At 47.1% G+C, this 15,452-nt stretch overlaps 2 protein-coding genes across 34 annotated transcripts in view; both read left to right on the top strand.

The window, feature by feature from the left end:
* UBAP2L (ubiquitin associated protein 2 like) overlaps positions 1-9,680 on the top strand; it is a 58,017-nt gene extending 48,337 nt beyond the window's left edge. For 6 of the 32 annotated variants that reach the window (XM_074389724.1, XM_010329602.2, XM_039459950.2 and 3 more), the window contains one exon: positions 302-703. In XM_074389724.1, the coding sequence (XP_074245825.1) occupies positions 302-351 (50 nt within the window). In that variant the 3' untranslated portion in view covers positions 352-703. Of the gene's footprint in view, positions 1-301; positions 704-3,619; positions 3,688-6,627; positions 6,826-7,233; positions 7,285-8,076; positions 8,718-8,750 lie in introns of those variants that run through there. The other 26 variants (XM_039459946.2, XM_039459943.2, XM_039459947.2 and 23 more) reach the window with 17 other exon arrangements.
* A 1,742-nt stretch (positions 9,681-11,422) lies between these two features.
* HAX1 (HCLS1 associated protein X-1) lies at positions 11,423-15,452 on the top strand. 2 transcript variants are annotated; one of them, XR_012514994.1, is made up of 7 exons: positions 11,423-11,592; positions 12,141-12,391; positions 12,567-12,754; positions 14,358-14,409; positions 14,563-14,669; positions 14,784-14,890; positions 15,036-15,126. XR_012514994.1 is itself a non-coding variant. In XM_010329774.3 (7 exons), exons 1-7 carry the CDS (start codon positions 11,540-11,542, stop codon positions 15,119-15,121), a joined length of 828 nt encoding a protein of 275 aa, XP_010328076.2. In that variant the 5' UTR covers positions 11,425-11,539; the 3' UTR covers positions 15,122-15,452. The 2 variants fall into 2 exon arrangements, 1 of the variants encoding a protein (XP_010328076.2); XM_010329774.3 differs by having other exon boundaries at positions 11,425-11,592; positions 14,800-14,890; positions 15,036-15,452.

Here is a 15,452-nt window from a genome sequence, read left to right as displayed (position 1 = left end):
CCGAGTAGGGTCCACCCTAATTCTTGGTGGGGAGGATTATAAGCTTTTTGACTTGGAGTGGTGGCCCCATTCTGAGGACATTAGGTTGAAGTCTTAGTTGAACCAGGTTAATGAATTTTAAGAGGCAGGTGATTGATAATATTAGAGAATTGGCATACCTGATTCTAGAAATCCCAGCTTCTTGCCTCCCTTAAGAATTCAGGAATGTGTTATATCAGCCCTTGAGAACCCCTAGTTCCCAACCCCACAAAGGGCTTTTGTTATTCCATTCATTTATTTTTATGTATTTGATTCCTTTTAGGAAGAAAATATCCACCCCCTTACAAGCATTTCTGGACGGCTGAGAGCTAATTTGGCCCAAGGCTGGGGGCTGTATTTTGTGTGTGTATATAAATTTGCACTGAAGTCTTGTTTCAGAAACCAGACCACTGAGGAGAGCCTGCTGAGCTGAGGCCATGGCCTGCGTGGCTTGGGGAAATGAGTTGGTGGATACCTTCTGGGCTTTTGAACTTGCCCCTCCCCCATTTCCCTCTCCCCCATGTGTCTGACCCTGTCTTACCCATTTCAAGTTCAAGCGGTGCAGCACCTTCGAAGCATCAATGCACACACCTGCTGTTGCTTTTGATTTCTGGAAGGCATGTAGTTTCAACTTGTAACAAAAATATTTGTAGTCTTCAATAAACTGTGGTATTTCTTTAGCTAACTCTGGCGTTCTTTCCGTGCATGTCTTTCTGGACACTAGGAACCAATGCTGTGCTGTGGATGAAGGGTGGAGGGTGGCCTTTTTAATCAAAATCTAGCATAGCCAAAGAACTATTAATTTTTCAATATGCTGGTTTTATGAAGGTGGGGGGAGGGGAAACAGCCTCAGTTTCCAGCTGGATGATTGGTTGATAAAGGAAACTATTTGTAGAAATCCCTGATTCTCCATGCTTATGCTACTTCATTTTTCAATTTAGATCTTTCCTTTGCCTCTTACCTAAGCAGTGGGGAAGGGACAAAAATGTTTGGAGTGTCATGTCCTAGTGAAAGGCAAAAGAGATAGTGTTCAGAGCTGTTAGGGAAGTATCTTCCAAAGTTTAATTCCCACATCTGGTTCCTAAAAGCCAAGTGGCTGAGATCTGGTAAAGTCATTAGTGATCAGCTAGTTGATGACTCAGGCTCTGTGGAGACTGTGCTAGCGTGGAACATTGTTCTTAGTCCCTTGATGGCTTTTCAGAGTTCGTCGATTATCAGTTTTGCATTTGTGGGTATAAGCTAAGGATATGTGGGAGTGGTTTGGTCAGAAACCACTTGACTGGAAATGCTAATTCCCTCCCAGTCCAGCTAGAATATGCCATTAGCCTTTTATTTATAAAGTTAACGTGGACAGTGAGATCACCACCCTGGGTTGATTAGAAATCAAAAGTATTCAGCTTTCCTTGTATTTGTTCTCAGCCCTTTTGGAGTAATTTTGCTCTGTCGAGTGTGACCACCTTTCCCAGGGGCTGCCATGCTGGGAGAGATCAATTCATGTTTCTCTTCCCTGCTGCCCTCATGGTATTGGTATTGTCACTGTTTGGGGATACATAGGGGGTGTTGATATTGGAAGGAGAGCAAGAAAACAATGTAGCCTGAAGATCTTTCTAATAATTGGTGAGGGGTAGTGAAGTCAGTACCCATTATTTTCTAGATCTCTAATACTCTGAGATTGTTATGACCACTACAGAGTATTATGGTTCCTATATTCCCAGTCCCTTCAACTTCATATCCAAGATAAGGCCTCTGGACTAGAAGCTGTTTTTAGCCTAAACTCTGGAAAGGAGGAGATCAGGTAGGGGCACACTGGAACTGAATTCCTCCCTACCACCGAGCTTGAGAATCCAGTTAGTCATTTCTTCCATCCAATATAGGCATCCTAGCCTCACTTTGCAGAGGGCAAGTATGCTTTTTTTGTTTGTTTTTTGCCTTTGCAGTAAAGATAAGTTGTCTCTTGGTTTGTTTAAAAAATGTTCTACTTATATCCTGTTTATTCCACCTTTACTTTCAACCCTTCCACATGAACTTATTAGCTTAAGCCTTTTCCATAACTGAACTTCCCTATTCTTAAAAGTTATGCCTGTTACCCAGTGATTTGCCAGATGGGCACCTCAGGTTTGAAAAATGAATGGAAAAAATACTCCGTTAGCTCCTTTAGATATTCTTGTATCATTCCCTTCTTTTACTTCAGTGTCTTTAAATTATAGAGAGTTGATGCTTTTGAGATGAGGAAGTATTTTCTCTTGCTTGGTTTTCTGTAGTTGTTATTTTTCCTAGGAACTATCTGGACTTAGGATGTTGGGAGGGTTACCACTTGGAAAGTGACTGTTCAACGTGGACTAAGTGGAAGGCTGCCTTTGTCTGAGGCGTTGGGAGGATTTGGGTTCTGGAGTTTGAATTGCGGGTGAATGGAGGATTCCTTATTTGTGAGTTGGCCACTCTAGTACAGTGCTTTTAAAACACTTTTCCATCAATGTTCCTGACAGCAGAGGAGAAGGGATGTGTACCTCTGAGGGGAAAGATCCAAGAGCATAGACAGGCAGAGTTTTTCTGAAGCTTCGTTTTATTTTTGTAAGAACTAATATATCTTTTTAAAATCATGCTTTATATTCCTGAATTACTTTTCTTCAAATCTTTGTTTAAAAAATGGAAAGTTTAAAAGATGCTAGATAATTTATTCCATGGCTTTTCCTATCTCCTTGACCCAATGCCTTATACCTCAGGTGGTAGAGTATATAGTATGAGTATTTGTTTGAGGAGTACACATTAAAATGAGAGGTTGTACTAGTCTGGTTTCCTTAAAGTTGTAGAGATTAGTAGGGAATTTTTCAACAGGAATGTGAGCCTTGGGGTATGGGTTAGAGCCTTTATCTTACGGAGAAGCTGAAGTTGTATACTGAAAATGACGTGGTTTTTGTGTTCCACCTAGGCTATAGGTGATGGCTTACTCTTGTCTACCTATGCCTCCCCACCCCACTGCACTCAGGCTTAAATTGTGTACGTGGGAGTTCGTCTTTATGCCAGGCCTTTACATCTTAAGTTTAAAGATTTATCTTAGATGCTTCAAGACTAAAGAAGCTGGACTGAGCTAAGGCTCTGAGAATGAGAGTGCCCTTGGGTATTAAAGTGGACTGCTCCTTTAGTACTTACGCAGTGGAGGCATGGATTTTGAGCCCAGAAATGTCACTTCAGGAAGAGAAAGGGCCAGACTACCTGAGTCTCCAGGAATACAACTGAGTGGAGTTAGAGTGGACTGATTTGAAATGGACATTAAAATTAAAAGTTTATGACATTCCTGCTAGACTTTGGCACAGAAGTGTTTTGAAAATGGTATATGCTGGTAAGGTTTGCTCATATCCCCTTGCCCGCCAAAAAACAACTTACATGTATACTCAACACACACCTGGAAAGGGCCAAAGAACCCTTAGGGAGCTTTTTGTGTCATGAATTCTTACCTCGTAGGACTAACTTGAAGCTGGAAAACCTATCAAAATTCCCTTGCAGTGCTATAGCTAGAAAGGCTACAGCTATTGCCTCATCCCAGGAATGAGGGCCAGACAGCTAGCTGAGCTAACCCTCCTGTCTGTTTCCTCCTCCCTAGGTGTTTCAGTCACCTCCAGTAACACGGGCGTGCCAGATATCTCGGGTTCTGTGTACTCCAAAACCCAGGTAGGTGCCTGGCTCTGGACAGAAGTGGAAAAGAGGTGGACATAGAGGAGGTAGAATTGCAATGACAGAAATACAATGGATAAGAACAAACCTAGGAGAGGGGCCAGGAAACGCATCCTACTTTCTCTAAATGAAAGGTCTTCTCTAGACTTCACTTTCTCTAAGAAGTTAAAGTTGAGCCCCCTGAGAAAAACACGAGAAATGTAATAGGCAGGTGAAGTGTGGCAAATTGTTTAATGTGTCATGATTTACTGTGCAACTCACCTGGCCCCTTTTCCTACCTACTCCCAACCTTTTTCATAACTTTTCAAGAGAATCAGTATGAGAGGGACAGGAAACCTTTCATTCCATTTGTTGAGTAAATCTATAACAGTGGGAGTGGGAAAGGAGACAGCCTAGTAACTAATGAAGTATTTGAGTGATCCATAGGTTTGTTACGTTGCTTTTATCCCCTATCACCATAAATAAGTTTGCTATAAAGCACTGGGAGAGTAGGGGGAGTACTTCATGGCCAAGACCTTCAACACTTCAAATATCTCAGTATGTATTTATTTCTTTTGAAATACCCAAGGAGTTTTTCTTTCTTTTAAGGAATATCAGAAGGGGTGGGGACACACTATTGGTTTGTTGGTTTGTTTGTTTTTTGAGATAGTCTCAAGAAGTCACCCAGGCTGGAGTGCAATGGTGCAATCTCAGCTTTCTAAGTAGCTGGGACTACAGGTGTGTACCACCAGGCCTGGCTAATTTTTTATTTTTTTTTATAGATACAGGGTTGGCTGGGCTTAGTGGCTCACACCTGTAATCCAAGCACTTTGGAGGCCAAGGCAGGCGGATCACCTGAGGTCGCGAGTTCAGGATAGATACAGGTTTTTGCCATGTTTCCCAGGCTGGTCTTGACCACCTGGGCTCAAGCAATCCACCCACCTCAGTCTCCCAAAAGTGCTGGAATTACAGGTGTGAACCACCATGCCCAGCCTGGAGTTCTAATTTCTACCCAACTCTGGGAGCAGGAATGCCAAATTTCATGATGTTCAAATATGACATTAATTTTTTTGTTGTTGTTTTTTGATACAGTCTTGCTCTCTCACCAGGCTGGAGTGCAGTGGCTCAACCTGGGCTCACTGCAACCTCCTCCTCCCAAGTTCAAGCAATTCTCCTGTCTCAGTCTCCCAAGTAGGTGGGGGCTACGGGTGCACACTACCACGCCCAGCTAATTTTTGTATTTTTAGTAGAGACAGGGTTTCACCATGTTGGGCAGGGTGGTCTCGATCTTTTGACCTTGTGATCTGCCGCCCATGTTGGCCTCCCAAAGTGCTGGGATTATAGGCATGAGCCACTGCGCCTGGCCGACATTCAGTTTTTTCACAAAGTGCTTTCACATTTCATCCAAGAAAGAAGTTACTTGGTGGTGGTTTTTTTTTTGTTTTTTTTTTGGTTTTTTTTTTTTTGAGACGGAGTTTCGCTCTTGTTACCCAGGCTGGAGTGCAATGGCGCGATCTTGGCTCACCGCAACCTCCGCCTCCTGGGCTCAGGCAATTCTCCTGCCTCAGCCTCCTAAGTAGCTGGGATTACAGGCATGTGCCACCACGCCTAGCTAGTTTTTGTATTTTTAGTAGAGACGGGGTTTCACCATGTTGACCAGGATGGTCTTGATCTCTTGACCTCGTGATCCACCCGCCTCGGCCTCCCAAAGTGCTGGGATTACAGGCTTGAGCCACCGCGCCCGGCCGGTTTTTGTTTTTTTGAGATGAAGTTTCGCTCTTGTTACCCAGGCTGGAGCGCAATGGCATGATCTCAGCCCACCGAAACCTCTACCTCCTGGGTTCAAGCAGTTCTGCCTCAGCCTCCTGAGTAGCTGGGATTACAGGCATGTGTCACCACGCCCAACTAATTTTATATTTTTAATAGAGATGGGGTTTCTCCATGTTGGTCAGGCTTATCTCAAACTCCTGGCCTCAGGCAGTCGGCTCACCTGTGCCTCCCAAAGTGTTGAAATTATAGGCATGAGCCACCTCTCCCAACCTTTTTTTCTTTTCTTTTTTCTTTTTTTTTTTCTTTTTTTTTGGAGACAGAGTCTTCCTCTGTTGCCCAGGCTGGAGTACAGTGCAGTGGGGCAATCTCAGCTCACTGCAACCTCTGCCTCCCAGGTTCAAGCAGTTCTTTTTTTTTTTTTTTTTTTTTTTTTGAGACGGAGTTTCGCTCTTTTTACCCAGGCTGGAGTGCAATGGCGCGATCTCGGCTCACCTCAATCTCCACCTCCTGGGTTCAGGCAATTCTCCTGCCTCAGCCTTCCAAGTAGCTGGGATTACAGGCATGCGCCACCATGCCCAGCTAGTTTTTGTATTTTTAGTAGAGACAGGGTTTCACCATGTTGACCAGGATGGTCTCAATCTCGTGACCTCGTGATCCACCCGCCTCGGCCTCCCAGAGTGCTGGGGTTATAGGCGTGAGCCACCGCGCCCGGCCTCAGGTTCAAGCAATTCTTTTTCCTCAGCCTCCCAAGTAGCTGGGATTACAGGCACAGGCCACCACGCCCAGCTAATTTTTTTATATTTTTAGTTGAGACGGGGTTTCACCATGTTGGCCAGGCCAGTCTTGAACCCGACCTCATGTGATCTGCCCACCTCGGCCTTCTAAACTGCTGGGATTACAGGCGTGAGCCACCATGCCTGGCCCATTTGGTCTTTACAACAGGTTTGTAGCATCCCTGTTTTATATCTGAGGAAACTGAGACTAAGAGATTGAGTAGTTTGCCCAGGTTCACACAGCTATTAAATAAGAGCAGAGCTGAGACTGAAACCTGAATATGTGACTTTAGATGTACTGTGCATTCTGTGACACCATGCTGCTTTCTGAAGGTTGGGGAGCTTGAGCTGAGGAAAATCCCAAGATTAGTTTGCTGATCCCTTTTACTCTGTCTCTTCCTGGCCTCCTGGATAGCAGTCCTTTGAGAAACAAGGTTTTCATTCCGGTACTCCTGCTGCTTCCTTCAACTTGCCTTCAGCCCTAGGAAGTGGGGGCCCCATCAATCCGGCCACAGCTGCTGCCTACCCACCTGCCCCCTTTATGCACATTCTGACCCCCCATCAGCAGCCGCACTCTCAGATCCTTCACCATCACCTGCAGCAGGATGGCCAGGTAATAGCCCTTTTCCCTCTCTACTTTCCCTTCCTCTTCCTTCCTATCCCTTAAAACTGCCTCCCCTTTCCTTTTCTTACCCTTCCTCACCACCAACTTCACCCAATCCCTCCCCAGCGCCAGTCATGGGCACACAGCACATACAGACACAAGCGCACATAACACGAGCGACCGGCAAAGGAAATGTTAGAGAAGGGGGCAGATTGAAACCCTTTTTGCCCAATTCCTCTGGTGCCCTTCTCCCCCCGTGCCACAGTTGTCCTCATCCCATCAGACCTGGGTCACACCTCCCCTCTTACCTCTCCCAGCCTTCCCTCTTCCCTGACATTTTAGCTTTCCCTTCTAATGGTGGAGTTCTATTGTCAAAGTTTGTCCCTTTATTTTCCATATATCCTGGTTCTGCCTCAGCTACCATATTTGCAGATGATTCTCTGTTGCCAGCGCCAGCAGGAGGAGCAGGTAATGAAATTGAATGATGATATGCTTGAACCCACTCCTTTTCAGTCCCCATTTCACCTCCACAGCCTCAGGGAACTTGAAAAGACTGCGCGGTCACAAATCGGGATACACAAACACAAACACCTTGCTGAGCTCTCTGGCCTCCCCTTCCTCTCTCCTCCTCCCCTCCCCAACACCCTCTTTATCTTTGTACCCTCCCCCAACTGTGGAAAACATTTGGTTACCAGAATGGAAAAGATTCTTGGGGCAGCATCTGGAGCCTGAGGCCTGAGACTGCCTCTCATACCTACCTGAAATAGGCTCACAGATGTGATATGAGGTACGGGTGGGGATCTGTGGGCCGATGCAAGTGGCCTCTTGAGAGCTCCATTGTAGGTGACTGGAGCTAGAATAAGGGCTTCCTTCCTCCTAAAGACAGCTTTCCAAATTGAGGCATTCATGGGGATCAATGGAAAGGAAATTGCCTTGTGATGACTCATCTGTGCAGAGCAGGGGAGAGAGGTGGGGTAGTGGGAGAAGGTAGAATTGAAATTGAGTGGAACTAACTCACTACCTTGTCTCCAAAGGTATCTTGCCCTCTTCATCTTTTCCCTATTTAAAAGTTAAAAATGGCTTCCTGCTTGTAAGAAAGGGGCTTTAGCAGCTACGCAGACCAAATTTTCTATGGTTCTAATAGTAGTAAGGGGAATGGGAGAGCAAGACAGTTTGCACATCTCCTCCTGAAGATGTTACAAATTTGTACCACTAACTAGACACCTTTTTCCTCCCCATCATCCTCCCATTCCCCTGCAGACGGGCAGCGGGCAACGTAGCCAGACCAGCTCCATCCCGCAGAAGCCCCAGACCAACAAGTCTGCCTACAACAGCTACAGCTGGGGGGCCAACTGAGGCCCTGACCCTCTTCTCCCGGTCCCATCTTCTGAGAGGGCTTCTCAGCCTGGAAACTATGGAAACAGCATCAAAGAGAAAGGAATGTGGGGGGTTTCCGCTGCCCCCCACCCCCAGCGGCCCACCCCATGCCTCAGCTTCATGTCTGTCCCATTCCTACACCGTCCCCACCCTGTTGTATGTATTATAGGATTTGTATTTTCTCCTTTTTTTTCCCCCTTCCGTTCCTTCGCCCCTCTTGCATTCAAGATTATGAAACTTTGCTGTGGGCCCTGCGCCTCCTTTCCTTCCTCCTGTTCACCCTGGTGGTGTACGGATGAGGTGGGGAGGTGGGACCCCCAAATATATATCAGCCCAACAGCCCTAAGTCTCCTTTATTATTAGGACAACAACAACAACAACAACAACAACAAAAATGGCGTCACGAATACGAACAGCATTGTCAGATGAATTAGTTGAAGTGTTTTTTTTTCTTTTTTTTTTTGTACTGTGTCCTCAAATTTAATGGATTAATGTGTCTTGTATATATAAAAAGAAAACCTCTACCTTCAGCCTCTGCCTATTCTTGCTCCGTCTAGGACATCCTCAATTTCGTCGATGACCAGCTTGGTGAATAAGTATTACTGTACCAACTGGGCCTCCTCTAGCAGGCCTCTGAAGGCAGTGGAATAAAATGAAATCTTCGCCCTTTAAGAACTGACCTTAATGTGGTAGTAGTATCTTGTCCTTGAGGCGATTCCCTTCCCTTCACCCCTAAGACTTTCACAACCTGGTGACTGGAAAGAACCACCACAAATCTTCATTTCCTCCAGAAACTGCTACATCTACAGCTGATTTCAGGCAGCAAAGGGAGAGGGATAGAGGAGATTGGGTGGAAAATGGAGAGGATCAAGAAGGAGCTGGGACCATTTCAAAGAAAAATGGCTTTACAGAGTTTTAAGTATGACTTAGATGGGTCCAGGCAAATAAACTAAAAAAAAGTGAAGGCAGCATGTATCGTCTGGCAGAACTAAATCTTGGAGGGGGGTGAGGGATAAAAGACTACATACTGGGGCTGGGCACGGTGGCTCACGCCTGTAATCCCAGCACTTTGAGAGGCCGAGGTGGAAGGATCACCTGAGGTCGGGAGTTCAAGACCAGCCTGACCAACATGGAGAAACCCCGTCTCTACTAAAAATGCAAAATTAACCAGGCATGGTGGCGCATGCCTATAATCCCAGCTACCTGGGAGGCTGAGGCAGGAGAATCGCTTGAACCTGAGAGGTGGAGGTTGCGGTGAGCCGAGATTGCACCATTGCACTCCAGTCTGGGCAACAACAGTGAAACTCCGTCTCAAAAAAAAAAAAAAAAAAAAAAAAGACTACATACTGGGTACAGTGTACACTGCTTGGGTGATGGGTGCGCTAAAATCTCAGAAATCACCACTAAAGAACTCATCCATGTAACCAAACACCACCTGTACCCCAAAAACTATCAAAATAAACTAAACCTTGGGGCCCATTCCCCCTAGGAATGGACTACTGTAGTAATTGCTTCTTGGGTGCTTTTCTGTGAGATAGCTATATCCAATCCTTAAAAGAGTCTAGAGTAAGGTCTGGCCTGGAGATGGGGTACAGCGAGAGACAGGTGGAGAGGCTTTGAAAAATCACTGATACAACAGTAAACAAAACACTAAAGAAAAAAAAAATCAATGAGGCCAGGCACAGTGGCTCATGCATGCACTTTGGGAGGCCAAGGCGTGTGGATCACCTGAGGTCAGGAGTTCGAGACCAGCCTGGTCAACATGGCGAAACCCTGTCTCTACAAAAAATAGCAAAGGTAGGGCTTAGTGGCTGGGGCCTATAGTCCCAGCTACTCAGGGGACTGAGGCACGAGAATCATTTGAACCCGGGAGGGAGAGTGCAGTAAGCCGAGATGGCGCCACTGCACTCTAGCCTGGGAAACGAGAATAAACTATCTCAAAAAAATATATACAAAAGGGACACTTCTTTATAGTCCCCTATTTGTCCCTTCTCAGGATTCAACTAGCTTCCCTTCACTCGCTTTCTTAAAAATCCTTTGCGCCGGGCGCGGTGGCTCAAGCCTGTAATCCCAGCACTTTGGGAGGCCGAGGCGGGTGGATCACGAGGTCAAAAGATCGAGACCATCCTGATCAACATGGTGAAACCCCGTCTCTACTAAAAATACAAAAAATTAGCTGGGCATGGTGGCGCGTGCCTGTAATCCCAGCTACTCAGGAGGCTGAGGCAGGAGAATTGCCTGAACCCGGGAGGCGGAGGTTGCGGTGAGCCGAGATCACGCCATTGCACTCCAGCTTGGGTAACAAGAGCGAAACTCCGTCTCAAAAAAAGAAAAAAAAAAAAAAAAAAAAAAAAAAAAATCCTTTGGTTGGTTGCAGACAGAGCCTGATTAGAAAAAAATCCTGGCCGGGCGCGGTGGCTCACGCCTGTAATTCCAACACTTTGGGAGGCCGAGGCGGGCGGATCACGAGGTCAGGAGATCGAGACCATCCCGACTGTGAAACCCCGTCTCTACTAAAAATACAAAAAATTAGCCCGGTGTGGTGGCACGCGCCTGTAGTCCCGGCTACTCGGGAGGCTAAGGCAGCAGAATCATTTGAACCCGGGAGGCGGAGGTTGCACTGAGCCGAGATGGCGCCACTGCACTCCAGCCCGGGTGACAGAGACTCTGTCTCCCCACCCAAAAAAATCCTGTATGGTGATAACAGACTCCCTAGTAGCTAGAGAGATGAAGTCTATGTGTCTCTTACGTCTTGATCTCTTCTCTGGGGAATTCAATACTAGAAGGAGCTTGGAGAAACATTTTTTGTTCATCCCTCTAACAGCAGACATCACCCAGGTCAGTCAAAAACTCCCGAGTAAGGGGCGAGGTGGCTTCCGCGGTGAGGCTGGCCAGCACCGGGGGTGGGGAGGTTTGAGGGAGGCCCTCAAGCCGGCCCATTTGTGCGGCTGGGAGGCCCTCTGGCGGCTTTATCCGGGTGCCTTCCAGAGTCAAACCCTCGAAATCGCTTTTCGGATCGAGTCGGTCTGCAGAAAGAATAGGTTTAGGAGGAAGGAAGGCGGTCATAGGTAAACTGAACATCCGTCACGCCCACTCCTGTCACGGAAAGTGGTCTCTGAAAGGTGGGGTAAAGACAAAGCCTTTGAAATTTGAGGAAGACCTTCCGCCCTATCTCCCTTCCACGGCCGACTTACAGTCTTTTACGACAATATCCGGCTCGCGCGCGGGCTTGCTTTCCGGCAGCGTGGGCTGACGTCTTGCTCATTTTCCTACAGGGTTGCGCAGGTTTCCCCCTTCTGCGAATCGGCCACTGGAGGGGTTCAAATGTTCGAGTACCAATACGGGAATGAGCCTCTTTGATCTCTTCCGGGGCTTTTTCGGCTTTCCTGGACCTCGGAGGTGAGAGTAGGTCCGGATCGGACAAGGGTGCGGTCGTCGGAGAAGAGCTTGACCCCTTAGGCCTTATTTTTGGGAAAACATCCTCTGGCCTACTCCTTCAACTCGTGTGGAGACAGAAGTCGTACCATTGAGCACTCGCCCCGCCACAGTAACCAGGGTGGTCGTTAAGAGGAGAAACAGCAAACTAAGCCTTTCTCCAACCTGGGGTGATGCAACAGGGACCTGGGCGGTGAAGACAATTGGGGTCCGGGGAAGAGGACAGCGGGCTAGTGACCAGGACCTTGGGGGAGAGGGGAGGGGCTGGGGCACACTGAAGGAAAACTGGGGAAAGGTGTTTGAAGGTAGTTGCGAGCTGAGGTCTGACTTTGATAAAAAACAAAACCAGAACTGTCAGCCATTGTGTTAATGTTTTGATGTGGCAGCCAGCCCTCCCACCCTCTCGCCAGCTTCCCAGACCGCTTGCTCTTGTCCTACTTTGCCACCCATGAGTTGATTTTATGGCTTAAGTCGTGCTGAAATCTTGGTGGCCAATCTGCCTCCACTCTCAGCCACAGAGATCCCTTTTTTGGAGGGATGACTCGAGATGAAGATGATGAGGAAGAAGAGGAAGAAGGAGGCGCATGGGGCCGTGGGAACCCCATGTTCGATAGTCCTCAGCCCCCTGAGGAATTTGGCTTCGGCTTCAGCCCAGGAGGAGGGATACGTTTCCATGATAACTTCGGCTTTGATGACCTAGTACGAGACTTCAATAGCATCTTCAGCCATATGGGGGCCTGGACCTTGCCTTCTCATCTTCCTGGTGTGTGGCTTTCCCTGAGGGACAACCTGTGGTTTCTGGTGGGTTGGTGGGTGAAATAAAGAGCCTGCAGGGAGTAGCTGGGGGATGGGAAGTGTGAGAAGATGGATGTTTTCGGGGAGATGTATAGAGCCTAAGCCCTTTCCCACCCCAGCAAACACCTGCCGGCTTTCTGCAGAACTTCCAGGTCCTGAGTCAGAGACACCTGGTGAGAGACTGCGGGAGGGACAAACACTTCGGGACTCAATGCTTAAGTATCCAGATAGTCACCAGCCCAGGATCTTTGGGGGGGTCTTGGAGAGTGATGCAAGAAGTGAATCCCTCAAACCAACACCATACTGGGGCTTCCAGAGACCATTTCATAGGGTGAGTATCCCATCTGGGCCTGAAGTGAGAGCTTGTGAGAGACTACTAATAAAGTGCAAAGATTGGCCAGGTGCGGTAGCTTACGCCTGTAATCCAAGCACTTTGGGAGGCTGAGACGGGCAGATCACCCGAAGTGAAGAGTTAGAGACCAGACTGGTCGACATAGTGAAATGCCATCTCTGCCAAAAATACAAAAAAATTAGTCAGTCGTGGTAGCAGGCACCTGTTTTCCCAGCTACTCAGGAGGCCAAGGCAGGAGAATGGCTTGAACCCAGGAGACAGAGGTTGCAGTGTGCTGAGATTGCACCATTGTACTCCAGCCTAGGCAACAAGAGCAAGACTCCATCTCAGAATAAATAAATAAATAAATAAAAGGCTGGGTGCCGTGGCTCACGCCTGTAATCCCAAAGGCAGGCAGATCACCTGAGGTCAGGCATTTGACAGCAGCCTGGCTAACATGGTAAAACCCCATCTCTACTAAAAATAAATTAGCTGGATGTGGTGGCATGCGCCTATAGTCCCAGCTACTTGGGAGGCTGAGGCAGGAGAATTGCTTGAACCCAGGACACGGAGGTTTCAGTGAGCTGAGATCACACCACTCTCTCCAGCCTGGGTGACACAGTGAGACTGTCTCAAAAAAAAAAAAACAAAAAAAAAAAAACGCTGGGTGCGGTGTCTCACGCCTGTAATCCCAGCCCACTTTGGGAGGCTGAGGTGGGCAGATCACAAGGTCAGGAGTTCAAGACCAGCCTGATCAACATGGTGAAACCCCTTCTCTACTTAAAATACAGAAAATTTAGCCAGGCATGGTGGTGCATGCCTGTAATCCCAGCTATTCAGGCTGAGGCAGGAGAATTGCTTGAACCCAGGAGGTGGAGGGGGGGAAAAAAGGTGCAAAAATTGCACTTTTTTTGAGACTGAATATTGCTCTTTCACCAAAGCTGGAGTGCAGTTGCACGTTCTCAGCTTACTGCAACCTCTGATTCCCAGGTTCAAGTGATTCTCCTACCTCATCCCCCTGAGTAGCTGGGATTATAATCACCCACCAAACACCTGGCTAATTTTTGTATTTTTAGTAGAGATGAGGTTTCATCATGTTGGCCAGGCTACTTTCGAGCTCCTGACCTCAGGTGATCCACCTGCCTCAACCTCCCAAAGTGCTGGGATTACAAGCATGAGCCATTGTGCCTGGCCAAAGATTGCATTTCTTGTTTGAATCTGATAGCTTTGGGTTGGAATCCTAGGCCCTCCATTTAGTGTGTTTATGTGTTTTCTATATTAAGCTCATGGGATTTTTTTTTGGAGGGAAATGGGTGTTCTGTTTCTTAAAAAAAAAAAAAAACAACAAAAACACCACTGGTCTACATAATTCTTGGATAAGGCAGGATTGTGCACAGAGGATAGGAATATATTAGTTCAGGAAATCTTTCTAGTAGAAGGATATATAAAACAGCCAGGAAGGAGTGGGCAAATAAAGCTATTCTGTATGGAATTCTCTCTCCTCTGGAAGGAGGTTTTGGAGTTTGGGAGTAGTTTGGGGTCTGTAACCTTTAAAGTTTCAGATTCGAAGGTGTCTTTTCACTTACTGTGGTTTCTTCTGCAGTTTGATGACATATGGCCTGTAGACCCCCATCCTAGAACCAGAGAGGACAATGGTAAGTCTGGAGGAAGGGAACGTTTACCAGTCTTCTGTTACTCTTCTGAAATTCTGTCTGTTCTCCCTCAGACGTGAAGTTTCTTCCTGTACACTTGTCTCGTTTTTTTCCCTTGGAATCTTTCTCTCCTGGTTTTTCTCTCTGCTCTTTCAGATCTTGATGCCCAGGTTGCCCAGGAGGGGCTTGGCTCAGTTCTGCAGCCCCAGCCCAAATCCTATTTCAAGAGCATCTCTGTGACCAAGATCACTAAGCCAGATGGGGTGAGTTGAAAGAAAGAGGTAAAGTAAACTGTGGCCAGGGAATGAATGCCCTGATACAGGGATCTTTAAAGAAACTGCTGAGCATGACCTTTAGTGATGTTAGGAATATGGCAGGGATTTCTCCTTGTAGGTAGTGGAGGAGCGCAGGACGGTGGTGGACAGTGAGGGCCGGACAGAGACCACAGTAACCCGACATGAAGCAGATAGCAGTCCTAGGGGTGGTAAGTTAAAAGTCAAAAGGATCCATCTCAAGATTCCTTGGGGGAGAGAAATCTTACTCTTCTACCCTTGAGTATTATTTCTCTTCTTTGCTTCTGCCCAGTCTCTTCCATTTAGCTTATTTATGTGTATGTCTGTCTTTCTTAGATCCAGAATCACCAAGACCTCCAGCCCTGGATGATGCCTTCTCCATCCTGGACTTATTCCTAGGACGTTGGTTCCGGTCCCGGTAGCCTTGTTAACCCTCAGAGGCCTTCAGGCCCTTTCCACCTCCCACCCATTGCTCACCATCAATAAGTTTAGCTTCTCCTCTTGCCACCTCAGGGACTTTGACATGTGGAATAGTGAACTGGGGGGATGTCAGTTTGTTACTCACCCAGACTGACCAATAAAACCTTTATTTAGGCCTGGCGTGGTGGCTCACACCTGTAATCCAAGCACTTTGGAGGCCAAGGCGGGCGTATCACCTGAGGTCGGGAGTTCAAGACCAGCCTGACCAACATGGTGAAACGCCATCTTTAAAAAAATAAATAAATAAAATAAAAAAACCTTTATTTATGTTAA

Source organism: Saimiri boliviensis, chromosome 19, assembly GCF_048565385.1.
Source record: "Saimiri boliviensis isolate mSaiBol1 chromosome 19, mSaiBol1.pri, whole genome shotgun sequence".
In the NCBI taxonomy this organism is placed as follows: Eukaryota; Metazoa; Chordata; class Mammalia; order Primates; family Cebidae; genus Saimiri; species Saimiri boliviensis.
This window is presented reverse-complemented; position numbering and strand designations above follow the sequence as displayed.